This window comes from Pogoniulus pusillus, chromosome 9 (assembly GCF_015220805.1).
Source record: "Pogoniulus pusillus isolate bPogPus1 chromosome 9, bPogPus1.pri, whole genome shotgun sequence".
Taxonomy (NCBI): domain Eukaryota; kingdom Metazoa; phylum Chordata; class Aves; order Piciformes; family Lybiidae; genus Pogoniulus; species Pogoniulus pusillus.
The window spans coordinates 34,465,895-34,493,629 of record NC_087272.1 but is presented as its reverse complement, the minus strand read 5'-3'; the positions used below and the strand labels follow the sequence as shown (position 1 = coordinate 34,493,629).

Sequence of the window (27,735 nt, the reverse complement as noted above, 5' to 3'; positions counted from 1 at the left end):
TCTTGCAACCTGGTTGATTCTATGATTCTCTATTCCTTCTGGGAATATATCTGTATTTATCTATATATCTGTGTCTATCTGTATGTCTGTATCTGCCTCTCTATACGTATCTGCCTTACAAGAGGCTTCTATACATCAGCTTGGGTGTTCTTGTATCAGATGTGACTTTCTAATCTGGCCCAGTATACTTCTATCAAACTCTTTCAATAATATTGCTAATTCCACTATTTCCAGTGCAAATGAATACACTGAGTGGAGGCTAGAGCACACTTTTGCAAGAGTTACAGAGGTTGCAGTTCCATTTTGTACATCACAGGGGTGACCTCATTGCTGTGTACAACTACCTGAAGGGAGAATGTAGCCAGGTGGGGCTTAGTCTCTTTTCTCAGGCAACCAGCAACAGGACAAGGGGATGCAGTCTCAAGCTGTGCCAGAGGAGATCCAGGCTGGATGTTAGGAGGAAGTTGTTGCCAGAGAGAGTGATTGGCATTGGAATGGGCTGCCCAGGGAGGTGGTGGAGTCGCTGTCCCTGGAGGTGTTCAAGCAAAGCCTGGCTGAGGCACTTAGTGCCATGGTCTAGCTGACTGGCTAGGGCTGGGTGCTAGGTTGGCCTGGATGATCTTGGAGGTCTTTTCCAGCCTGGTTGATTCTATGATTCTGTGATCACCAGGTAGTACAGCAGCTTGGAAGAATGGCCATATCCAGCCAGCAAACCATGTAGTTCTTTGGGTTGCCTCTGACAGCAGTCAGTAGCAGAAAGTCACTGAAGGAAGAAGAGAAGCCTGAAAATGGGGCTAGCATAAAGTGGTCTTCCTTATCCTGTTAACTTCCAGCATTTGGTGGTTTTAGGGCTTTGAGACTTGATATGCCATTCATGTTATTTTCTTTAATTGCTCTCAATAGACTTTTCTAACATGAATTTGTTTAATCAGCTTTGGTCTCATTTGTATTTCTGGCATCCACAACATCCTGTGACCATGAGCTCTGTAATTTAATTACATGTTGTATGAAAAAGTACTTCCCTTTGTTAGAAAATTGCTCTCCAATAATCTCATTAGGTGCCCACTGCTTTTCTGTTACAGAAAGCAGTAAATAACAGTGAATGATCATTTCCTTTCCATCCTTGCCTTCTTGCCACCATTCATGTTCTCAGAGATTTCTGTCACATCTGTCCCTCCTCCCTGTCATTTCTTTCCCAGACTCAGGCATCCTCCTGCATTCAGTGTCTGCCTGCAGGAACAATTTTGTCTGTCTTGGTCTTATTTTAGTTCTGCTACATCTGTTTTTATAAAGGTCCATGTTGAAGTGGACTCTCTAGTCTGTCACAGTTTGACTCTCTGTTAAAGCTGTAGACATAAGGACTTTTGTCTTGATCTTAGTTTCCAGCAGATAACTTTTTCAACTCTCAGTGAGTACCAAGCTTTTATTTTCAAAGAACTCAATGACCTTGATCCTTCCAAAGTGACCAAAGGTAATTAACTGCCTTTAGTAGCAAATTAGCAGAATAATGATGCAGGAACTTTAATAAAAAGGAGTGTGATGGTTTGGGTGTGTGTCGTCCCCCGTCCCCCCCCCCCCCCCACCCACTTAAGTAAAATCACCCAGACTAGACTCAGCCAATCTGGAACTTAGAATGAAGCTTTATATTTACAGCTTAGCACAATATACAAGCAGATATTCACAGTATCACAGTATCATCAGGGTTGGAAGAGACCTCACAGATCATCAAGTCCAACCCTTTACCACAGAGCTCAAGGCTAGACCATGGCACCAAGTGCCACGTCCAACAATATATAATATATATATTACAATATATACAGAAATATACAAGCTTAAAAGTAATACAGAAACCCAACAGCCCTCCCAGAAACCAGAGTCCCCAGGAGGGGCTCTCAGCCACACTTCCACCTTCTTCCCACCCCTCTACCTTACCGCAGACTTTGCCTTATGTCCAAGCTGAGTTTGGAGGGTCGGCCGGGGGGGTTAGGAAGCAGATGGATTAGTCTGACAGACAGCAGGTTAGGTTAGAGAGAAGTTTGTGCAGCCCCAAAAGCCAGAGAGAGACTCTGTTATCTGTGTTTGCGTTCTTGTACATCTCAGCAAGCCTATGAGTGAAGTAGCCATCAGCATTGTTTCCTTTTCACAGCCTATCATCTAATTCTTCTCACCAGAATATCCCAGCTAGGCTCAAACTAGCACAAGGAGGAAATGGACATCTCTGTGGTGAAGGAAACAAAGAAATGAAGGCTGTGCATTAGAAAAAAATACTCTTGAAACCATGTGTGTCCTAATCCTGTAGGACCTATTTGCAATCTGGGCTTTTTGTGCAGCAGCAAATGTAAATATAAATCTGGAAAGGAAAATCTCATCTTGTGTAGCTCCCTGTGTTTCAAGCATGCCTGCAGCCCTTTGGCATGTCCACAGATTGCAACATTTTAACCAAAGGGCTGTGCTATTGCTTGTCTATCTCTTAGTCTACTCTTTGAGAGGACTTGAGGTGACAGTCAACTGTGTCATTTCCATAGTGCTAATAGATCTCAGTGGCTTGTGGTACATCAGATACTGGGGATCTTTTACTGTGTTGCCATGAAGAAGATATAAAAGTGAAAATGATAATAACTTCTAGTACTAGATGGATGCTTTTGAAGATGAATGGAATGGGCTGCCCAGGGAGGTGGTGGAGTCGCCGTCCCTGGGGCTGTTCAAGGCAAGGTTGGACGTGGCACTTGGTGCCATGGTCTAGCCTTGAGCTCTGTGGTAAAGGGTTGGACTTGATGATCTGTGAGGTCTTTTCCAACCCTGATAATACTGTGACTGTGATGATCAGGGGCTGGAGCACCTCTGCTGTGAAGATACCTCTCCTGTTGTAGGTTTTGTACATGGCTGTGTGAGTTGTGCAGGAGAACATTTAGTTCATCTGAGGCAAGATTGCTTTTGAAAAGGTTAAAGACTATGGTGTTTTGGGGGGTTGTTTTGTTTTTGAAGTCTTAGAGCTTGATGGCTGGGAAGTGGAGCTGACTTCACATCTATCGAGGTCTCAACGCAGCCTGATGTGCCTGAGCTTCTCACTCAGGCCTTCTTTGCAGGCCAGCTGTAGGTGCTGAGGACCAGTGCTTCCTCTGCTTGTGCAGTTTTTCATGCTTATGGGCCTCTAATGAGAAGAGTCTCCTTCTTTGGAGACTTTCAAGGCCAATCTGGATGCATTCCTCTGTGACCTGAGCTAGATTGTATGGTCCTGCTCTGGCAGGGGGATTGGACTTGATCTTCCAACCCCTAACATTCTGTGATCCTGTGAGTGGATTTTCCCCACAGTGACTTCTTCCTTCCTTTCAGTACTGTAGCAACGTGAAATGAATTTGGAGGTGGGGAAACATTAAGTCTTCACTTTATATATAGTTGGGAAAAGAAGGAGCCTTCAGTTTGTTCTTCAGTGCACATTTGCTTTGAAATGGCAAACTAACTCGTTCTATAGAAAGTTAGAAGTAACCTTCTGGCTTTTACTGCTAGTTCTGAACTGACTAAACTGGGTAGAATGGGGCAGGAATTACTTTTTTGCCACATCAGGAAGAGTAGCCCTTCGTGTGGGACAGAAGGGGAGTCTGGCATGTGGACACCCTGCAGAATGATGGATAGTCTCTGTCTGCACACCTTGGTCTTGTAGTCAGCGTTTGGGTGCACGGAGCCTGCACAGATTGCATGGAGCACACAGACTCTGGGCAGGATTCCAGACCTTTCCTTCTACCTCTGCTCACCTTTGTTTAAAATGAAGCTGAAGGTTGGTGTGAAGATAAAGTCACTTTCATGGTGGTCCAGAGGCTCTGCTGCACTGTGGACTGAGGGATGAGCAGAGCTTGCATCTGAGCTGGGAAATGGCTGTTCTTGCAGGTTTTGCTTTTCCTTGAAGCACAACATTTAATTTCACAGAGTAACTCCATTGTAATTCAATTTTATGTTCTGTTTCCATTGAATCATTAAACTCAGAAAAAGGTTTTCCTAATGCATTTGTGCAGTGCTGGAAATGAAGCTGTCAAAGAAAAGCAGCTTTAGTCAAGCCACCATTTGAATTGTATCTCTGTGCCACTGGCCAACTTCATTGCCTTTTAATTAGCCCCTCACATGCATGAAACCCACTAATGAGCATTGCTATCAAAGTTCAGGCTACCAGTATAATTATGCAGTATGTTCTCCAGAGAAGTCTAATTCTTCTTTTCTCTACACTCTTCTCTTCCTGAAGTCTGTAGGCTTCATTGTATTTTAGATGAGGAAAATTCTCCTTTGCCTAGTGCCTGACTTTTTGTGCAATTATTTTCCTGCAGTTCCTCTTCTAAAGAGAGAAGAAAATAACAACTGCTACTCAAGAGTCCTTCCATGCTCTAGTTTACTACTTAAATCATTCAGATTAAAGAGATGTTCACTAACATCACCAAATCAGTTTGGAGAAGGGAAGACTCTGAGAAGGCCTTCCAGTATCTGAAGAGGGCCTACAAGAAAGCAGGTTAGGGACTTTTTTAGGGTGTCAGGTAGTGATAGGACTTGGGGGAATGGATTCAAGCTAGAAGAGAGGAGGTTTGAATTAGATAGTAGGAAGAAGTTCTTCATCATGAGGATGGTGAGACACAGGAACAGGTGGCCCAGGGAGGTGGTTGAAGCCTCATCTGTGGAGGTTTTTAAGGCCAGGCTGGATGTGGCTCTGAGCAACCTGATCTAGTGTGAGGTGTCTCTGCCCATGGCAGGGGATTTGGAATTAGATGATCCTTGGGATCCCTTTCAACCCTGACAATTTTGTGATTCTGTGAAATTTAAACTCTTGAGGCTCTTACAATCTGCTAAGAAGCTCAGAGTCTGAGCCTGTTGCCATTCTTAGGACTAGGATTTGATGGCAAATGTGTTGTAGTTAAGGAAGGAAGAGGGCCGACAGGAAGGTTGGGGAGAAACTATTTAAAAGGTCTTGTAATGAGAGGATGAGGAGTAATGGGTTGAAACTGGCAGAGAGGAGATTTAAACTGGATGTTAGGAAGAAGTTTTTTAGAGTGAGGGTGGTGAGACACTGGCACAGGTTGCCCAGGGAGGTTGTGGCTGCTCCCTCCCTGGAGGTGTTCAAGGCCAGGATGGATGAGGCCTTGAGCAACCTGCTCTAGTGGGAGGTGTCCCTGCCTATGGTGTGGGGTTGGAACTGCATGATCCTTGAGGTCCTTTCCAACCCAAACCATTCTATGATCCTATCTGTCTTTTGTGGCATGTGTCAAGTTATGTAGCACCATCTATTAGCAGAAGGTCTAAGGGAGATAGGAGCCACTTACGTCTACAGTCGGTCCTAGCTAAACTCTTTAGTGTTTGGTACTTGTAAAGCAGAGCTTTACTTTGAAATAAAGTATTATGGTACAACAGTTCCTAAGTGGAGACTTGAGATTGAGGCGACCCTGCTGCTATATGCTGTACATTGGCACAGTGTCTCTGTCCACTCTTCAGGCATCTCTTGTCTGGAAGAAGGACATCTGTGTTGAACTGCTTATTTTGTCAGTACTTAAAGACTGAATCTTTCTGGTTTGTTTATTACCTGAAATCATAGAACCATAGAATAGCTTGGGTTGGAAGGAACCTCTGGGATCACCTACTTCAGCCTCCCTGCCATGGGCAGGGATGCTTCTCAACTAGACTTTGTTGCTCAAGACCTCATCCAACCTGACCTTGAGCACCTCTAGAGAGGGAGCATCCATCACTTCTCTGGGCAACCCATTCCAGAGTCTCACCACCCTCGTACTGAAGAACTTCTTCCTAAGATCCAGTTTTCTTTAGACCAGATGAGACTCCTCCTTCTAAAACCTTGTAAAGCTCTCAGAGGGTGGCTAAACAGGGTATAAATCCAGAACACAAGTTCACATGTGGCAAAAGCCAAGGGAAGAAGTCAGAAAAGCAGGGGCAGGTTGCTGCTGGGCTGATTGAGCCCTGACAACTAACTCACAAACCCATTGTCAGTGCTAACGAGGAGGAAGATATTGCTCTGAATGAGTTATTTGTTGTGAGGAGTCCTCCATGGTGAGGAGTCCCTTTGAGGTGTAATCCCACAGTGCATGGTCACAGTGGATCTAGACCAAGTTAGAGGCACGCTCTGCTGCATGTTGGGCTGCTGTTCTTTTAAAGGAAAGGCTTTTGCCATCTAGTGGAAAGAAAAGAGAATAGACATTTAAAAAAAAGAGTAATTCACTTGCTAGCACAGTGGCAAATTCTTCTGTTTCACCTTCTTGCAGCCAGGAAGAAAGGGACCTGGGGGTACTGGTAGATAGTAGCTGAAGATAGGCCAGCAGTGTGCCCAGGTGGCCAAGAGAGCCAATGGCATCCTGGCCTGCATCAGGAACAGTGTGGCCAGCAGGACAAGGGAGGTCATTCTGCCCCTGTACTCAGCACTGGTCAGGCCACACCTTGAGTGCTGTGTCCAGTTCTGGGCCTCTCAGTTCAAGAGAGATGTTGAGGTACTGGAACATGTCCATAGAAGGGCAACAAAGCTGGTGAGGGGCCTGGAACATAAATCCTATGAGGAGAGGCTGAGGGAGCTGGGGGTGTGCAGCCTGCAGTAGAGAAGGCTCAGGGCAAACCTCATTGCTGTCTACAACTACCTGAAGTGAGGCTGTAGCCAGTGAGGGTTGTTCTCTTCTCCCAGGCAACCAGCAATAGAACAAGGGGACACAGTCTCAAGTTGTGCTGGGGTAGGTCTAGGCTGGATATTAGGAGGAAGTTCCTGGCAGAGAGAGTGATTGGCATTGGAATGGGCTGCCCAGGGAGGTGGTGGAGTTGCTGTTCCTGGAGGTGTACAAGCAAAGCCTGGATGAGGCACTTAGTGCCATGGTCTAGTTGAGTGGATAAGGCTGGGTGCTAGGTTGGGCTGGATGATCTTGGAGGTCTCTTCCAACCTGGTTGATTCTATGATTCTATGATTCTAAGTTGTGCTGGAGGAGTTCTAGGCTGGATGTTAGGAGGAAGTTCTTCACAGAGAGAGTGATTGGCATTGGAATGGGCTGCCCAGGGAGGTGGTGGTGTCACTATACTTGGCGGTGTTGAAGCAAAGCCTGGCTGATGCACTTAGTGCCATGGTGTGGTGAATAGTCCTAAAGGGCATAAAATGGCCTTAAGCATATCCTGTCCTATTTACCTGCCTGTCTGCATTGCAGCCAGAGGCGGGAAAACAGGACAAAGAAACCCAGGCAGCCTGGTCTGGTTTAATCCGGTTGCCTGAGAGGGGTTTCATGGGGCCCAGCCCCTGTGGCTGCAAGGCGAATGCACCCCCGGTGTTGGAAGACAACAGCTTGTTTGTTCTTGCATTTTTGGGGCTACTTGGGTGATCGCCAGAGGTGTTTGGGTGATTGTGTGGCCAGTGAGACCCTTAGCCTCGGCCATTATCCTGTAAATGGGGGTGAAGAGGTGTGATGGTTTGGGGGTTACCCCGCCCCCCCACACTTTTGAATTTGCCCCAGCTAACTCGGACGGACCCTGGGAATATAGATGAAGCAATTTATTTACAGCTAGCAGAATTTACAAGCAGCTATTTACAATATATACAGTTATATACAATTATATACAGAAATATACAAAGGATAAACAATACAAAAGCACAACTCCCCTCCCAGAAACCTGAGTCCCCAGGAGGGGCTCTCAAACCACCCCAGCACCTCTCCCGGCCCTCTCAACCTTACCCCAGTTCTCAGGAAGAAGAGAGGTGCAGCCAAGAGGTTAGGGAGCAAGGTTAGTAGGAGCAGGGTTAATGAGATGTGACCAGGTCTAAGGCAAAAGCAAGAGTGAGAGACAAAAATGGAGAATGTTTTCTTCTTCTTCCCAGAGTTCTCAGCGTAACTGTGAGAGAAGTTGACATCAATTGTTTTTCATTTCACTGCCCGTTATCAAGTTCTTTTACCAAAACATTCCAGCTTGCTTCAAACTAGCACAAGAGGTGAATCAGGTGCTGGTGTGCTCCTTCATTCCTCGCTCACCTGCCACCCCTCGCCTCAGCCGCCTCAGCCAGCAGCTGATGCCACTCTGCAGCCCACGTGGAGTTTGCCACTGGACTCCTGTTGAATATTTCCCTGCCTATGTTTTGGGCCACGGACATTATCACAGTATTATCAGGGTTGGAAGAGACCTCACAGATCATCAACTCCAACCCTTTACCACAGAGCTCAAGGCTAGACCATGGCACCAAGTGCCACGTCCAACCTTGCCTTGAACAGCTCCAGGGACGGCGACTCCACCACCTCCCCAGGCAGCCCATTCCAGTGTCCAATGACTCTCTCAGTGAAGAACTTTCTCCTCCCCTCCAGCCTAAATCTCCCCTGGCGTAGCTTGGACTAGTTAGTATTCTCCATTAGGACTAGTGAGTATTCTCCATTCTTTGTTCAAGTTGCTAAAGGATTTTAATTAGCCTCACAAGCAGCGACTGAAGCTGCCAGACTCTATCAGAGACATACTCTGAAACCTTTCAAAATTCCATTGTACAGAGACATTCTGTACAATAGTTCTGCTAACCGCATCCAAGAACTTGTGTATCACAGTATTATTAGGATTGGAAGAGACCTCACAGATCATCAAGTCCAACCCTTTACCACAGAGCTCAAGGCTAGACCATGGCATTATAGAGAGCAATAAGGTCTCCCCTGAGCCGCCTCTTCTCACAGGGCTGTGCTCCAGCCCCCTCACCAGCCTTGATGCCCTTCTCTGGATACATTCAAGCACCTCAACATCTTTTTTAAAGTGAGGGGCCCAGAACTGGACACAGTACTCAAGGTGTGGCCTAACAAGTGCTGAGTCCAGGGGCAGAAGGACTTCCCTGGTCCTGCTGGCCACACTATTCCTGTTACAGGCCAGGATGCTATCTGCCTTCTTGGCCATCTGGGCACACTGCTGATTTATACAACAGGACTGAGACCACATCACATGAAAAAAATCCAAAGTACATCCAAACTTCCTTGGGCTTTTTCAGAAGTCAGACTTTTCTCATTCTGATGTTACAGCTCAACAGAACCGCAGTTCATCTTGGCACAGATTGTGTCTGGTTATGTCTGTGCCTCTCAATCCCGCACCTCAGCACATTGCCCTGGAATCTCTCTGAGAATCTTCCTCTCCCCAGACGCCTGTGGTTGCTTCAGCAATTCAGCAAGGAGGATGACAGGGTTGTCATGGCAACCCCTTGCATGCTGTGATAAAGATGATGCCAAATGACCACCAGCTCCTGGCTTTTTATCACTCCTCTTTGAGTAATGCTCTCCAAATTAGACAGGCTTGTCTGATTTGTAATTACTTGTCTTGGTGGCTTGCATTTTGCTGCATTTGCTCCTGAGGTAGCATTCCTAACATCTTCATCAGCAACATGGACAGAGGCATTGAGTGCACCCTCAGCAAGTTTGCTGATGACACTAAGCTGTGTGGCGTGGCTGACATGCTGGAGGGAAGGGATCCATCCGTAGGGATCTTGACATGCTGGAGAGATGGGCCCAAGCCAACCTTAATAAGGTTCAACAAGACCAAGTGCAAGATCCTGCGTATGGTTCTGGGCAATCTCAAGCCACCGATACAGGCTGGGCAGACTGGCATGAGAGCAGCCCTGAGGAAAGGGATTTTTGTGCGTACTGGTGGATGAGAAGCTCAACATGAACCAGCAGTGTGCACTTGCAGCCCAGAGAGACAACCACATCCTGGGCTGCATCAGGAGAAGTGTGGCCAGCAGGTGGAGGGAGGTGATTCTCCTCCTCTACTCTGCTCTGCTGAGACCCCACCTGGAGTACTGCATCCAGTTCTGGAGCCCCCATGACAAGAGGGATGTGGAGATGCTGGAGTGTGTCCAGAGAAGGGCCACGAGGATGCTCAGAGGGCTGCAGCAGCTCTGCTATGAAGACAGACTGAAAGAGTTGGGGCTGTTCAGTCCGGAGAAGAGAAGGCTTCAAGGAGACCTTATTGTGGCCTTCCAGTATCTGAAGGCTGTCAAGAAGAATGCTGATGAGGGACTTTTTAGGATGTCAGATAGTGATAGGAATAGGGGCGAATGGAGCAAAACTAGAAGTGGGTAGATTCAGATTGGATGTTACAAAGAAGTTCTTCACCATGAGGGTGGTGAGAGACTGAAATAGTTTGCCTAAGGAGGTGGTGGAAGCCTCATCTGTGGAGGATTTTAAGGCCTGGTTGGATGTGACTCTGAGCAACCTGATCTAGTGTGAGCTGTCCCTGCCCATGGCAGGGATTTGGAACTGGATGATCCTTGGGGTCCATTCCAACTCTCACAGTTCTATGATTCACGATGCTTAAGCAAGCCTACCTGCTGGCCATCCTTGGTGTGAGTTATGAGAGTAGGTGGTACTGTTGATTCTGCTGTAGTGTTTGCAAAGGGAGGAGAAAATTTCTCTTTGGATCTTTTTTGTTGTTGTTCTTGTTGTTAAACCCCAGCAACTTAAACTTGCACATTGAGCCCACTACAGGAAATAAATCATAGGATCATGGAACCAGTTAGGGTTGGAAGGGACCGCAAGGATCAACTAGTTCCAACCCCCCTGCCATGCCCAGGGACACCCTACCCTAGAGCAGGCTGGCCACAGCCTCATCCAGCCTGGCCTTAAACACCTCCAGGGATGGAGCCTCAACCACCTCCCTGGGCAACCCATTCCAGGCTCTCACCACTCTCATACTCAACAACTTCCTCCTCATGTCCAGCCTGAACCTGCCCATCTCCAGCTTTGCTCCATTCCTCCTAGTCCTGTCACTACCTGAGGGCCTAAAAAGTCCTTCCCCAGCTTTTTTGTAGGTCCCCTTCAGATCCTGGAAGGCCACAAGAAGGTCACCTGGGAGTCTCCTCTTCTCCAGACTGAGCAACCCCAACTTTTTCAGTGTGTCCTCCTAGCAGAGCTGCTCCAGCCCTCTGATCAACCCAGTGGCCTCACATCAGATGAAACTATTTAAGACCTATGGTCTTTTTATTGTGGTGTTTAATGGAGAGTTCTCCTTGAGTTTGGTTTGCCTTCACTCAATAATGCAGTAAGCCTTCTCCTGCCTTCCAGTGTCTGCCTTCCTCTTCACTATGCATATGGAGTGGGGGAGGAATATGCTCCCTTTAGGATCAAATCTTGGATCTGCTGAAGTCATTGGCATCTTCTCAAGAGAAGACTAAATTTCTGTGGCTTTCTTTTCATTTGACTTTACTTTTATTTAGACTCAGAAGGCAGAGAGAGATTATTTTTATTTCAAGGTTTTGGAAGTTCAGGACAGGAAAAAGCACTTTTCATTAGAAAAGGAAAACTGTGGGAGAAAAATTAGCCTCCTGTCTTCCCAGTTCTTTCCTTGTGCTTCCTCTTGGGTACCCAGAAGGACGGTACCTTGTAGTTTAACTCTATCCCAGCAATGAAGAAAAGCTGCCAGATTTGAAGCTAGTGGTTTCCCATTGTTGTCTAAACACTAGGACAGTAAGTTGTTGGATCTTGTCACCACCCTATTCTTTGCCATTTTTGGCATAGGAAATGTTGGTGCAGATCTCTTAGGTGCAAAGGTGGTGCCTTTCAGTTTGAATTTCTTCATGTACATTGTGCACTCACTGCTGGAATGTTCAGAAGTGGATTTACAGATTTATTATTGGCCAGGTTGGGATTTTTTTTCTCTGCACTTGGAAAACTGAGTGTTTCTGTTTGGACCATTGTGCTTCCAGCCTGGATACTGAGCACTCCTTTTCATTTGACTTTTCACTGTGGAAATACACTTCTGAGACAATGGTAGATAATCAAAGTCTGGGTCAAATCCTGTGTCTGGACTTCTTCTGAAGATCTTTACAGAAGAACAAATATTAAACAGTTCAAAGAAATGAGGATACTAAGAGAGGAGTACAAACCAAGTGAGATCTCTCATCTTTATCTCTCTACAGTATGAGTATTTTATTTCTTAACCTTTTTAGGTAATGTAGATTAAGTACTTGCAAGTCTTGTTGAGCCTTTCAGGAAAGTGGTCTCACTTGGTCATTCTGCCACCATGCAGTGAGGGAGCCCTTCTTAGCTGGGAAGTCTGCCTGGAAATCAGGCACTTGCTCTGACTCCTGCAGAGTTGCATTTGCATCAGCTGGAGACTGCATTTGCACCTGCTCCTGCTTCCAAGCAGAAGAAATGAGGAACATATGTGGAAACAAATCCCTTTAAAAGCAAAACACATATCTCATGTTGCCTTTTAATGATGCAGTTACACCTTTCAGGTTTCTCTGGCTACATTTTTTGTCTTGCTACAATTCTACCTTGATATTCTCCCTCAGTTTTCCAAGAAAGTGCTTTTAACTCATTAAATAACACAGTTAAGTGTCCTGTGACAGGTGCTGCTATGGTGCACCTAAGCAGTGAGGCACTGACTCTTTGATTTCCACCACCAACATCTTGCTTATCATCACCACCAAGTTCTCTTACAGTGGAGATAACACCTACTGCCTGATTTTATCTGGTTTTGTTAGTTTAGCTAAATGAAAGCAACAAGTTTGTTTATTATGGTGAATGTTGCCACATCCAGTTAGCAGCTGTCACTAGTGGTGTCCCCCAGGGATCAGTGCTGGGCCCAATCCTGTTCAATATCTTTATTGATGATCTGGAGGAGGGGATTGAGTCTAGCGTCAGTAAGCTTGCTGATGACACCAAGCTAGGAGCAATTGTTGATCTGTTGGAGGGTAGGAGAGCCCTGCAGCCCTCTGCAGGACCTTGACAGGCTGGATGGGTGTGCAGAGGTCAATGGGATGAGATTTAACAAGGCCAAGTGCAGGGTTCTACACTTTAGCCACAACAACCCCAAGCAGCACTACAGGCTGGGAACAGAGTGGCTGGAAAGCAGCCTGGCAGAAAGGGACCTGGGGGTACTGGTAGATAGTAGCTGAAGATGAGCCGGCAGTGTGCCCAGCGGCCAGGAGAGCCAATGGCATCCTGGGCTGCATCAGGAACAGTGTGGCCAGTAGAACAAGGGAGGTTCATCTTTCTTGTAGGCCCCCTCCAGATACTAGAAGGCTGCTGTAAGGTCTGCCCAGAGCCTTCTCAAGGCTGAAGACCCCCAGCTCTCACAGCACTGTTTCAGTATTGCAGCACTGTTTCCTAGACCAACTTCAGATTAAACTTTATTTTACCTTGAACTTAAAAACCTAATTGCTACCATTTCTAATTGTGCCAAACTTAGTATTGGAACTATAACTGCAGCATGGAAGTTATCGCTGCTCTGTGTCAGATAACTGGCAGAGGCTGGCATTTGGAGAAGGGAATCTCATACAGCAATAGATTACATTATATGGGCTCTAACCTATCTTCTCTAGAATGCAAAATGTGTTCCCAAAGCTCTGCTAGCCAGAATTACCAGTTCAAAGGGGCTGTGTTTATGGGTTTGTGGAGGCGCATGAAAACACAGAATCATTAAGCATCTCTGTTGCTATCTGCTTCAGAAGAGCAAATGAATAGTTCCATTTTCTGCAGCAGACTTAGTTTTTCTGTTATCTTTGAAGTTTTAACTACTCTCCTTGATTATGACCATACTGGGATGAAAGCTGAATGTGACTTTTTTCTTTCCCCTACAACAGTTCTCTCAGCTGTTCAGACAAAAAATTCAGACACAAGCATTTATTTCTGAGTCAAACTAGGCCAGATGATTTCAGCAAGTGGGAATCTCATCAGATTGTTTTACTCCTTTATATAGTTATTAAAAATGAAGCAGCTATTTATACCTTTTTGTGAAAATAAGGAAAAACCCCAAATTATCTTGCTTTGGTACTTTCCTGAAGCCTTACTGGCTTTTTGCCTGTTAGATCTTTCTCTTTGTTGTGATTTTTAAAGAGAAATGACTTAACATAAACCCTCTGTTCAATTTTAAAAGGGAATGGTAGGGCACTACCCTCCCCTTGGGCTCCACTTTTCCCATTATATCTTTTTTTATCCCATCCTTTTCCCATTCTTTTTAAATCATTCCTGTGCTCTCTGCTGCTGAGCCTCTGAAGAGATGGAGCTGAGGCTGCACAGTGGGATGCAGCAAGCAGATTGTTCTCTCCAAGGTCTGCAGAGATCAATGCCAAAGGGTTTTGGGCAGCAACCCTGTGCCACATCATGCTGGGCCCTATAAAAAGGGACTATGGCACCAAATCTAAGCAAGGAGCAGAGGAGTTTCCTAGGGACTAGTCAGGTCCTCTTGCAGGAAACAGAGTGGAGGCAGGAGAACCCTGTGAAGTCCAGTACCTGTGTTTTCCACTTTTCCTCAGGTGAAGTTAATTTCTTGTCTGAAGAGTAATCTTCTATGGTTTTGGGTAATTCTCCATTTTAGTCCTCAAAATCACAGGATCACAGGATGGTAGGAGTTGGAAGGGACCTTCATAGATTGAGTCCAACCCCTCTGCCAGAGCAGGACCACAGAATCTAGCTCAGATCACACAGTAACACATCCAGACAGGTCTTGAAAGTCTCCAGAGAAGGAGACTCCACAACCTTTCTGCGCAGCCTGCTCCAGTGCTCTGTGACCCTTACAGTAAAGAGATTCTTCCCCATGTTGAGGTGGAAATTGTGCTGTAGTTTATACCCACTGACCCTTGTCCTATCACAGGGTGCAACTGAGAAGAGTTTGTCCATTCCCTCTTGACCCCCAGCCCTCATATACTTATAAACATTGATTAGATCCCTCTAAGTCTTCTCTTCACCAGCCCCAAAAGCCCCAGGGCTCTCAGCCTCTCCTCATCAGGCAGTGCTCCAGCACCTTCATCATCGTTGTAGTCCTCTTGGATTCTCTCAAGTAGATCCCTGTCCCTCCTGAACCGGAGAGCCCAGAACTGAATGCAGTATTCTGGGTGAGGTCTCACCAAGGCAGAGTAGAGGGGGAGGAGCAGAACTTCCCTCGATCTGCTGGCTACACTCTACCACATCTCTTCTACTGCCATGGATGTTTTGCCAGAATTGGCCTCTGCTTATTCCATGAGTAGTCAGTTTGGGAATCTTTCCTTGGTATGGACAAGGCTTTAATCATCTGTCTTTTGTGAGACAGCTCCAGCTGAAAAATGTCTGCCCTCTCTTTTCAACCTGTCCTGTCACAAGAATCTGCCTGCAGAAGACCTGCTGTGACCTTCTGTGTTGACCTTTAAGCTGGCAGCACTGCATTTCAGAAGTCAGCTGGTGACCTCCTAGGCAGATTGCCAGGTAGCGGCTTGCTGATGAGGAGTTTACTGGCATAGCCGTGCCAGCGTGGGTGGGTCTGGGATGAGACCGGGTCTGCCTGGCTGGTGGTGCCTCTTGTGCACTCTGTGTTTGGAAGAAGTACAAAATGAGGTGAAGGATCAGCAGCAAGCTGACTGTCCAGTCTCCTCTGTTGACAGCCAGCTTTGGACTTCACGTTCAGAGTGTGTACATAGGCAGCTGAGCCATCCAGTTCGGTACCACCCTGGAGACTTTCTCTCTCCAGAGGAAGAGACAGCTTTCAAAGGTCTGCAGTGCTGTGTGAGTCTGCATTACACCTGGGTGAAGATAACAGCTTGTTCCTGTGCAGAGTTTTCAGTCTGGTACATCTTACGTCTTTGTGCAGATCAGAACTGGACTCTTTCTTGCTGTAGAGAGAAGTTCTACAGATAATATGAGACAGTGATCAAGGAGGAGCCTAAGGTGCTTAATGCCTCTTGGCTGCAATCTTCAGTAGCAAAACTAGTTTTTTCCCTGGGTACTCAGCCCCCTGAGCTGGAAGACAGGGACAGGAAGCAGGATGAAATCCCCACAATCCAAGAGGAAATGATTACTGACTTGCTACACCAGCCAGACCCATACAAGGCTATGAGGCTGGATGGGATCCACCCAAGAGTACTGAAGGGAGCTATGAGAGATATTCACCTAGCTACTTTCTGTCATTTATCTGCAGTCCTGGTTAACCAGGGAGGTCTCAACTGACTGGAGATTGGCAACTGATTCTATCCCCATCACTGTAAATCATCAGCCACTGTGGAAGCATGATAGGCTTAGACATCCCCCCTCAATTCAAGAGAGAAGTTGAGGTGCTGGAACGTGTCCAGAGAAGGGCGACAAAGCTGGTGAGGGGCCTGGAGCACAAATCCTGTGAGGAGAGGCTGAGGGAGCTGGGGGTGTTTAGCTTGGAGAAGAGGAGGCTCAGGGGTGACCTCATTACTGTCTACAACCACCTGAAGGAAGGTTGTAGCTAGGTGGGGGTTGGTCTATTCTCCCAGGCAGCCAGTGATAGAACAAGGGGACACAGTATCAGGTTGTGCTGGGGGAAGTATAGGCTGGGTGTTAGGAGGAAGTTGTTGCCAGAGAGAGTGATTGGCAGAATAACCTTCCATGTCCTACTGGCCACACTGTTCCTGATCCAGGCCAGGATGCCATTGGCTTTCTTGGCTACCTAATAAAATGCTTGTGGATAGATTACAAACAAACTTCTTAATAAAAAAAAGAGGTAAAGAAGGGCAATATGACAACATATTGTCCACTGTTGTCCACGTGTAACATATGTTGTCCACTCAAAGCATTTTGAGGGCTATCTTTGAAGGCTGGTAACAAGTTGCTGGGTTAAATGAGCCACGGCTCTTGATGCTTTCTTTATTCTGTTTTCCTTGCTAGCTCAGTTTGCTGAGCTGCTGTCAGCCTTCATCATGTCTTCTTGAGTGCTGGTGGAAACATCAGGCCAGAATATGTTTCTCCCTGCAGCTTGATGGTCCTTAGAGTAGACTATAGCAGCTGGTTAGTAGCACATACCATAATGACATGACTAAAGTAGTTCATCTGGGAAGTTTGGAAGAGCTCTGGCTCCCCTCCCAGCCTCTGGAAAGCATGTATCCAGTAGGAGACACCTGCCCCTTCTGGGATGCAGCTGGTTTGCACATAGTTAATGCCCCTGCCTTTGTAAAGCACTGATGATGTCTCTGAAATGCTTCTATCACCGCAGCTAAATCTGGGAATGTCTCTGATTACGATGTGGGTTGCTAGTGCCTCCTTAAGGCTGTGTCATCAGAGCCAACGTTTCTTCCCTGTGTTGGCACTGTGGGTGAGGTTTTAATTATCTGTCTACACTCCCCCCATTATAAACCCAGCTGAAAACAGCATACTTGTTTGTGACAATCAGATGTGTGCAAAACGATTGCTCAGTTCTTTTGTTCTCATGCTTTTCAGCAATCACTCCTTTAGATGTTTTAAGTAAACCTAGTTTACTGGGCTGGTTAGTTGGTGTAGGAGGGATTTTGGTAAGCTGACTTTGATTAGCAGAAATAGATCCTCTGTACCATTTATTGGGAAGGGAAGGTGCTGTGATGAAGAGGATGTAGCGCATCATAACTCCAAATATTTCTTTATGTGCTGTGATTTAATGTACTTGAAGCTAAACTTGATCTGAAGAGTTCATTTTTTCTGATGATATGAGACAACAGCCATGTTAAAGCAGATCTTTGGAAAGTGGTCTCTTTTTTGCTTTTTCATGTAGAATCATAGAATCAACCAGGTTGGAAGAGACCTCCAAGATCATCCAGGCCGACCTAGCACCCAGCCCTAGCCAATCAACTAGACCATGGCACTAAGTGCCTCATCCAGGCTTTTCTTGAACACCTCTAGGAATGGCAACTCCACCACCTCCCTGTGCAGCCCATTCCAATGACAAATCACTCTCTCTCTGTGAAGAACTTCCTCCTAAAGGCCAAGTCAAACTAGGCTTTGTCACCTTACTTGGAGCCTCAATAACTGAGTGTCTGTTTCTGATGCTTGTTTACACAGGAGCTGTAGAGCAGCAGTACCAGCTGTGCATCACCTGCACCAGGGCAGACCCATTTCTATCTCACTCATACCAATTCATATTCTTTTCTCCTCTCTTCTCCTCTTCCCAGCAGATATATGGAGTGACCATTCATTTCAGACAGACCCAGACCTACCACCTGGCTGGAAAAAAATCAATGACATTGCTGGGATCTACTACTGGCACATACCGACAGGAACAACTCAATGGCAGCGTCCTGTGTCCATCCCAACAGATCTGCCTGGCTCACGGAAAGGATCTCTCGGTTCCATTACTCCATCTCCTACTCCAGAGACTGAGGTAACATACTGTGTCTTCTTGTGGGCTCTGGAGAAAATGGAAATAACTTTTTGAACTTGCAGGTTTAACTCTTAGCTACACTGAGCTTTAAAATATGGGTCCTCATCATATCCCAAAGTAGCTCTTTGTTGATAAGACTTCATAAATATCTGTGTGTCAGGTTGGATGAGGCCTTGAGCAGCTGAGTCTAGTTGAGAGGTGTCCTTGCCCATGGCAGGGAGGTTGGAGTTGATGACCTCTAAGGTCCCTCTCAGCCTTGGCCTTTCTATGATTCATGGAACACCCTAAACTTTGTGGTGTAGGGTGGAATCTGTCCTCTCAGATAAATTAGACAACCAATGCCTGACGAATGTGAAACTACTGCAGTTCTGTAGCATGCACTGAAGCATTCCTGCACTGTATGGATGCATCACATTTTTGGATAGTACAGCAGTCTGTTGGTTGGACTCTTCTTTCTTTTGGATTACGTGGTAGGAGTATCACACAAGGACATAGGAGCTGTCATTTGAGACACTGATTCCTTCACAGGGTAGTTTCTATTAAATAAACATGAAATAGTCTCAAGTGTGAGTATCTTAACATCATGCCAATACAAAATACTTGCACAAGAGAATCAGTGTGCTGCAGTCAGTCTTTAATTTGAAACAGAAAGAAATGCATCCTCTCCTCCACATGTGCTGAAAGAGCAAAATGCTGCCTTTTAAAATCATCTATTGGGCTTGATTGGTATCATGTAAGTAGAAAACCCAAAATATGAAAAAGGTTAAAGAGCATGCTTTTAAAAATGCAGTCACTTTGGTTTAGTATGCTGGGAAGACATCTGTGGGATGAAATGCTAACATAACATCAAATGATTTGGAGATGAATTCTTTTGCCTGCTAGCTTTTCAGAAAGGTGTCCACAACTTTATGAAATCAAGGGAAGTCTTTGAGCACTGGGGTTTGGAGCAGGCAACCCTTAAGTTTTACTTAGCTTTTTAAAAGTGTATGTAGTTATCACATTTCTTCTGTTCTTGATTTTCACAGAATCACAGAATCAGTCAGGGCTGGAAGGGACCACAAGGGACATCCAGTTCTAACCCTCCTGCCATGGGCAGGGACACCGTACCCTAGATCAGGTTGGCCGCAGCCTCATGCAGCCTGGCCTTAAACACCTCCAGGGATGGGGCCTCAACCACCTCCCTGGGCAACCCATTCCAGCCTCTCACCACTCTCATGCTGAACAACTTTCTCCTTATATGTTGATACATATACCAAAATCACTTCCATAAAGGTTAATAGGAGTTATGGACACTCATATCTGTATTACCATCTTGACCCTGAAACTTTTATCCTCTGTAGGCTTAAACATGCACATTCTTGTTCATTCTTTTAGAAAGGTTGCTCCCACATCTTCAAAAATGCTGCTCATAAAGTTTGCAAACTTGACCACGATGATTTAGTTACAGTTTCCATCAGTTGAGCCCCCTTGCAGTGTGCTGTACACCAAGCCAGCAGGTCAAGAAAGGTGATTCTCTCCCTCTACACCACTCTCATGAGGCCCCACCTGGACTGCTATGTCCAGATATGGAATGTGTCCAGAGAAGGGCCATGAGGATGATCAGCGGGCTGGAGCACCTCTCCTATGAAGACAGGCTGAGAGAATTGAGGTTGCTCAGTTTGGAGAAGAGAAGGCTCCAAGGAGACCTTATTATGGCCTTCCAGTATCTGAAGGGTGCCTACAAGTGAACGACTTTTTAGGGTGTCAGATGGTGACAGAACTAGGGGGAATGGCAAGTTAGAAGGGGGCAGATTTAAATCAGACTTTAGGAAGAAGTTCTTCACCATGAGGGTGGTGAGAGACTGGAACAGGTTGCCCAGGGAGGTGGTGGAAGTCTCATCCCTGGAGGTTTTTAAGGCCAGGCTGGATGTGACTCTGAGCAACCTGATATAGTGTGAGGTGTTCCTGCCTATGGCAGGGATTTGGAGCTAGATAATCCTCGGGTTCCCTTCCAGCCCTGAAGATGCTTTGATTTTGTGAAATGATTTCTAAGAGGCAAACCCAGCAATTGTTATCATTCAGGTAGAAAACAAGAAAAACAAGCAATCTAGAAATGCTGAATATAAAGTACTGCACATGTTCCCAGTATGAATTCCTGTAATTTGCACTTGAGTGATATAACTTCACCAGTCAGTGTTTTTCTTACTTTGAAATGTGGTGACAGGGCTTTCATTTGTGAGTTACAGATGTCTTTCACAAAAGCCCAGAAATCAGTGTGGCTGGTAAATTGCAGTGAGGAAATGCATGCATTCAATTCAAACATTTTTATACCTGTATTTAAAGTGTCTTTACAATGAAAACTTCTGACCTGCTGGTAATATGACAGATGTATTTTAACCTTTCATGAGTTTGGGGTTTGGTTTTTTTTCCCCTTAAAGAATAGTTTGTGATTATAAATAATGCTCCTTAGCTCTCAACAGTAGCATGGAAAATACAAAATGCACAAATTAACAACAACCTGGATTTGTATGCAATTTAGATGTATTAAATAAGAGTTATTCTGAATTGCTCTCTGTGTGTGAGTACCTGTTAGGCTCATCTGTGTTCTGAGATGGCAGTTCTAATTCAAAGAGGAATTTGATCCAGCAAAGATTTATGCATATCCAGTTCTATGGCAGCATCAAGACCATACACAGTAGCATAAAAGATGGTACAAAAAATAAGCAAGGTTCCAACGTTTTTATTGGTGTGATGTTCTCTAGTTATTGTACATAGCCTGAGGCTTTTGTCTCTTGAAGGTTTCTGCAGTCATTGATAAGCATCTTGCATACCAGTATTGAAACACTGCTGGGTTTTTGAGTGAGTGGTTGTTAAGATAGTCTAACAATAGAGACCCAGCTGAATTTCACTTTGAACTCCAGCATTGTCAGCGTGAATTGGGCTCAGGACTTTGTGCACTGCCAAATACTGAAATTGCTACAAAGAAGGAGTGTAGCTGCAGTTATAATGGGAACCGTTCAGAAAAGGCTTGGAACCACAGATGCTGAGCTTCATTAAGAGGTGATGGGAGGAAGAATCCTTTTGGGATTCAGCTAGTTCTGGGCAGAACTCCGGTACAGACAGCAAGAGGGAAATAAATCATGGTGTGAGGTTAAGAGGTATGGGTAGGTAATGAAATAATTTGTAATCTAGATGTAAGAGCATCAACTCTCATGGATCTTTGGGTTTCCATCTCTCCACGATCAATATTTGCCAGCACTTAATCATCTCTGGGTCACTTGAAGATGATGTTGGTTTCAGTCTCTCTTCACTGCACTGCAGCCTCAAGTGCTGCCTCTCTCCCTCCATGTAAAGGATTAGCCTGGGCATCTGTGATAGGGTCAAGCTGACACTCCACAAATGGTGTGGAATTCAAGCTAGAATAGAAGCTCCCAAATACCTTTATCCCAATGCTACCATTGGCAGCACTTCCAACTCCAAGTTGGACCACATGTGGGCTGTGTACTGCTGGATCCCTCAGTGCTGTTCACTCCAAGATAATCAGGTTTGGGAGAGCTGGTTTAGCTCGTTCCCACGTGCTGGAATTTGTGTTGCTTTCTTCCACAAAGCTTGAGGGGATAGTTAGGTTTTAGGCAGATGAAAGAGTGTAATCTAGGATTGAAGGCTGGCATGGGTAGCATTTCATATCTGTCCCAGTAGACTTCCATGAGTCCATAAAAAATCCTTTTCTCACATTTGTCTGTGAAGCATTGTGTGCTAGTTTTGAGCTGAGTTTGAGCTGGTTTGGCTTTTGAGTTTGTCAAATAAAGATTTAGAAACACTTCCTCCCCCCCCTTTATTTTTCTTCTCCAGAGTGATACCTTTTTATCCTTTGTCTTGTCTCCTCCTCTTGTTGTCATTGATTTTAATTGTTTTGTGTCCCTGTCTCTTAAATGATGTGCTGTCCAGAGCTTCATGTGGTAGAATGTGGCTCACAGCTGAGAGCAGCCAAGAAAGAAGAGATCAAATCAGCCATTTCTGTGTTGTAGCTTCCTTTGGGTATTTAGCATAAAGAGCAGTGGTTACTTATTGAACTGAGAATCAGATGCTGTAATGCATACAAATGGCAAAAAAAAAAAGAGTTTTAAGAAGGGGAAAAAATGTGGAAATGTCTGTCTTTTGCACAGGCTGCAAGGTGATTTTTTTTCTGGCACAAGATGATCAGTACATTTTAATCCAAAGCAATTAAGGGTTAAGCATTACATGAAAATCCTGCAGGTTTAACAGTACTGTTAATAAATGATCAATACAAATAACCCAGAACATTCCTTCCCTTCCATCCCCTCAAAAGCATGAAAATGTATTTTGGTTTTGCACAGGTGATTAAATTTGACTTAGTTTTAGATGGCCTTTTTTCTCCTGTGTGTGGCCAAATGACTTCCTTTGTGACTCACTCTTTTCTTGTAATTTTCTCTTCCAAATCTTAAAGATTTTGCCACCTCTTCCCCACTTCATGTGCAGAGAAAAAGCCACAGGGCTTTGCAGTAAGAGCTTCTTTGAGAGCATGGTAGAATTTGGTGATGGTAGTTGTGACTTCTTTATAGCCTGACTCATCCCAGGCCTGGATCCCTTCTAGTTCTGCAGGTAACATAAGCACTAGCAGCTAATAATTAAAGAGGAGTGACTTAGAGAAAGCTAACAACTCCATTAATTCAAAGCCATATTTCTCACAAATAATTCCTCCACTGGAGATTTACTGAGACCACTTCTCAGGTGAGAGGCCCACCCTACATATGAGTAGGTATCATCTCTACTCTGCCCTAGTGAGACCACACCTGGAATCCTGTGTCAAATTTTGGACTCCTCAGTTCAAGAGAGACAGGGACCTGCTGGAAAGAGTCCAGCAGAGAGCCGTGAGGATAACTGGGGGACTTACACATCTCCCTTATGAAGAGAGACTGAGAGACCTGGGGCTGTTTATTCTGGAGAAGAGACGACTGAGAGGAGAGCTCATGAATGCCTATAAATATCTGAGGGGTGGGTGTCAAGTGAATGGGGCCAATCTCAGTGATGTGTAGCAGTAAGACAAGGAGCAACAACTACAAAGTGGAGCATAGAAGGTTTCACCTCAACATGAGGAGAAACTTATTTATAGTGAGGGTGACAGTACTGGAACAGGCTGCCCAGAGAGGTTGTGGAGTCTCCTTCTCTGAAGACTTTCAAAACCTGCCTGGATGCATTCCTGTGTGAACTACCCTAGGGAATGCTGCCTTGACAGAGAGGTTAGACTTGATGATCTCTGGAGGTCCCTTCCAACCTCTAAGGTTCTGTGATGTTGTGGTCACTTCATCTTGGGGCTGAACTGGACAACCTGGAAGAGTTTGTCTTGGAAGGGACTACTAGTTACAGGAGTATTTGATTTGGTGAAGACTCTTGAGTCTTTCAGCAACCAAATCTCCTGTCCCTCTTGGATTTTGTTCAGGATTATGGGATTTCTGCCCTTGTGGGGAAGGCAAAAGGAACAACTTCAACATCAGCTGCTCTCCCCTGGCTTTATAGAGAAGAATGAAGCTCATGTTGCTGTAGTGCTGAATGCACTGCTGCTGGCTTGTTTGTTGCCTCTGAAAATGTTGAAAGCATTTGAATAGCCACTGAGATGATGCAGGGTTGATTTGAGGTCGTTTTGGGTTTGTTCTGGTCTTTATTTAAAAGGAAGCTGCTAGGCTTTAGAAAACTATCAGCAAAAAAATTTCTCTGCACTTCTTACTAATCCTCTTCCCCTTCACTGTCCTTTTATTGTGCTGTCTCCCTAGAAATAATTGATTTTTACCTTGTGTGTGTATATCTTTGTGTTTCACTGTTTTTAGTTCCAGTAGCATTAAAGTGCCAAGCAAATGGCAATCCTTAATTGCTGTTTAGCAAAGGCTGTAGCAGCTGTGGCCAACATTCATATCCAGATTCATTTTGCTTGCTTTTAAGACCATAGTTAAAGAGTAATTTCATTGTCTGTTCCTAATTTACCTTAACTTCCCTCGTTTCAATCATTTGTTTTGGTAAGTAACTGTTAGAGGCATGTCTCCTCTCCCCTTCCCTCCAAGCTCCACGCTACAGTGGACTAATTAGTTGAAGTTTGAGGTGATCTGTTCCCTAACTCATCCTGTAAATATCAATGCTAACAACAGTGTCTTGTGTTTTTTTTTTCTTTTGTTTTTTTTTCTTTTCTTCTTCTTTTTCTTTATCTTTTTTTTTTTTTTTATCAATGTGCTTCTTCCTGTGTGAATAATTATGTGTCTAGAAACAGCCATGGAGTGATTTTGCTGTACTGAATGGGGGAAAGATTAATAGTGACATTTGGAAGGCAAGTATATTGTCAGATTTTAGAACCTTTAATACTATTACCCTTGGTTTTGGTTGTTTTGTTTGGGTTTTTTTTTTGCATGGCAGTGGCTGTTTTGTTTTTCTTTTTGTTTTCTTTTTATTTTCTTTTTTTTTTTTCCTCTTTTTCGTTTCGTTTTTCCATGAATGTCATTCATAACCTAGGCCAAAGCAAGTGGGGGTACTGCTAGGGATGTCTAGCTCACAAACATACTGCCTTTTCTGATCTTTCCACTTGGAATGGATTCAGTCTAAACTAGCAGGGCAACTGCCATGATGTAACAAATAAGATGCCTGCACTGAATGAAATGCAGCTTGAGAGATATATGCATGCCTCTCTTCAACTTCAGCCAGCAACACTGTCGCTTCTCTGCAGGGAGGATTTAATTTCCCTTTCAAATAAGAAATAACACAATGGTCTACTTAATACTACACTAATAGCACTTAATACTACACTAATAGCATTGCCTTCATCTTTAGGATCTGCATGCTGCCACTGTGAACCCAGACCCGAGTCTGAAAGAGTTTGAAGGAGCAACGTTACGTTATGCCTCTTTGAAGCTCAGGTACTCAGAAGTCTTCATGGCCTGACCAACCCTGTTTTGCTTTATGACGTTCAATGGGGGTGAATGTAGAGTCTTGCACCTGGGAATACGTAACCTGAGAGTGAAGCTCAGATGAGGATCCACCTGGCTGGAGAGCAGCCCTGTGGAATGGGACCGTGAGAATGAATAGAGGACTGGAGGCCCTGCCATGTGAGGAAAGGCTGACAGAACTGGGTTTGTTCAGCCTTGAGATAACTTAAGGGAGACCTTATTACTATGGACCAGTAAAGGGGAGCTACAAGGAGGATGGAGACTTCCTCTTTACAACAAGTCATATGGAAAAGACAAGGGGTAATGGGCACAAGTTAGTCCTGGGGAGATTCCTGTTGGAATCCAGAAGAAAATGTTTCACATGCAATCAATTAAATATTGGAGTCCTCTCCCAAGAGAAGTAGTGGATTAGACAGGTTACTGGGCCTTCTCATTTCAACTACACTATCACCTAGAAAGATGGGGCCAGGTGATCCTTGAGGTCTCTTCTAACTTGCCATTCTGTGATTCTGTTTTTTTGTCCTATGCCATAATTCTTACATGATTTGTTCCCCTTTTTTTCTTTACAGAAATGGCCCACAGTCTGATGATGATGATTCTTGTAGCATCAACAGCGATCCAGAGTCCAAGGTCTGTAAGAAGATCCACAGTTTGCTAGCAATTAAAACTGTGCAGTTGTAACCATAACATGCAAGGTGCAAAATGTCCCCTCCATTTTGAAATGAGCTGTGCTCCTGGCACAGTGTAGGTTGATCATGCAAGACGAGTTTCATCAAAGGAATGTGCAGATTTACAGCTTTGTTCAGTTTGGTTAGGGAGGCATGACTGACTTTAAAATCAAGAAGTCAAGAAATTGCATATTACAGCTGAAATTGAGTGTTACAGCTTGAGATTCTACTGCCCAACTGTAATAACTGACCCCTTGCACAAGTGAGTCAGTTTTCTGTCCTGTTTGAGAGAGGACTCTGTTGTTTACTGGGGCTGGATAACTTCTTGGGACATTCAATGCTGAAATTTGCCCTTTATTCTCAAATTTGTCCCTTTATAAAATACTCTTCCTTGTTTAAGTGGCTTCTCAAACTCAGAGCTAGTGTCAAAGGAGTTCTTTTTTAGAATGAAGAACTAACAGAGAATGCAAGATGGTTTGAGGATGAATTCATAGAGGAGAACAAGACCATTACATGAACAAGCACTGTAAATGAATGAGAGCCTCTGCTGCTATAGTACACAATCACTAGGGAGAAAGAAGCAGCAGAAGGTTTTTGAATGCTTGTATGCCTGTCTCCAGCCTTGCCTTGTTGAAAGTTTTGCTCTGTGCTTGCATCCATTTTTAAGGCTGTATGTGAATCTCTATAATTGGAAATCTCAAGTTACTTAATTGTTTAGGCTGTGCCATAAGCATGCAGTGAGTGACAGGATCAGAAGCTACTTCTATGCAGGAAGACAGTGTGTAATGGAGTTACAATTAGAAGAGCATTGATGATGTATTTTAGGATAGAAAACAGAGTAATCTGGGTAGTTAAACTTCTTTGTCATCTTGATTATTTGGCTTGTGGTGTTTAAATCAGATGTGAATAAACGTGTTTTGCTTGGCAAGCTGGCAAGTCACAAACAAGGCTTTCAGCTGCGCTGGTTGCAATGACAGGCTCTGAGTTCTGAGCACAGTAAATGGAGTTGGCAGAGTTATGAGCATTAGGCACCAGCACTCAGAACCAGACAGCTCTCCTGTTCATGATGAGCCTTATGGTATGGGAAGCCTTACAGTGAGACACTCTTTTGATATGTGGTTTGCACTGGGTGGAAGTTGAGGCATAGGAAGCTTCATGTAAACATGAGGAGGAATTTTTTCCCTGTGAGGGTGACAGAACACTGGAAAAGGCTGCCATGGGAGGTTGTGGAGCCTCCCTCTCTGGAGACATTTAAAACCCACCTGAATGTGTTTCTGTGTGATCTGCTATAGGTGATCCCGTTCTGCAGGAGGGCTGGACTGGATGGGCTTTCAAGGTCCCACCCAACTCCTGACATTCTATGATTCTGTGAATTAGGAGCCCTCATGGCAGTGTTTGTGTGGATGAGTGACCTGTGTGTCATCATAGAATCATAGAGTGGTTTAGGTTGGAAGGGACCTCAAAGGTCATCTAGTTCCAACCCCCTGATGTAGACAGGGACACCTCCCACTAGAACAGGTCACTCAAGGCCTCATCCAGCCTGGCCTTGAGCCCACTTCCCTTTCTGGCTTGCTGTTTAAATTCCAAAATGTATGGAAGTGGTGGAGTCACTGTCTCTGGGGGTGTTTAAAAGTGCCACGGTTTAGTTAATTAGAAGGGTTGGGTGATAGGTTGGACTTGATGATCTCAAAGGTCTTTTCCAACTTGGTTAATTCTGTGATACCCACACAGCCTTGGTGAAATGGGTCAGAGCCAAAAGCTTGTCCTTTTTGTGTCTACCACAGCTGGTTTGTTTCTCCTGTGTAGGCAAAACCATGCTGATGGTGCTTCCGTGGAGCACTGAAACAGTCACAGAAGTGGCTTAGGAGCAAGATAAGAAGAAGAGGAGAAACTCTACATGTTTGAGGTTTTGTGTTTCCTTGGTAGGGTTTTTTCTAGTTACTTGAGTCAAAGCACCTTACCTCTCAGCTGCCATTGCCTGGTGGGGATGCTATGCAGAGGCCACAGTGGCTGCTTACACGGTCCTGTGGGTGAATCTCAGCAGAACTGATGTTGCTTTGCAGCAGAAGAGGCTGTGGGCAGAGCTGTTCAGGGCACTT

At 44.9% G+C, this 27,735-nt stretch overlaps 1 protein-coding gene across 13 annotated transcripts in view; it reads left to right on the top strand.

Annotated features, from left to right (window-relative positions):
• Positions 1-27,735, top strand: part of APBB2 (amyloid beta precursor protein binding family B member 2) — a 241,652-nt gene that overhangs the window by 141,589 nt on the left and 72,328 nt on the right. For 7 of the 13 annotated variants that reach the window (XM_064149174.1, XM_064149175.1, XM_064149178.1 and 4 more), the window contains 3 exons: positions 17,831-18,039; positions 24,853-24,938; positions 25,538-25,598. In XM_064149174.1, the coding sequence (XP_064005244.1) occupies positions 17,831-18,039; positions 24,853-24,938; positions 25,538-25,598 (356 nt within the window). Of the gene's footprint in view, positions 1-17,830; positions 18,040-24,292; positions 24,356-24,852; positions 24,939-25,537; positions 25,599-27,735 lie in introns of all 13 variants that reach the window. The other 6 variants (XM_064149177.1, XM_064149181.1, XM_064149180.1 and 3 more) reach the window with 2 other exon arrangements.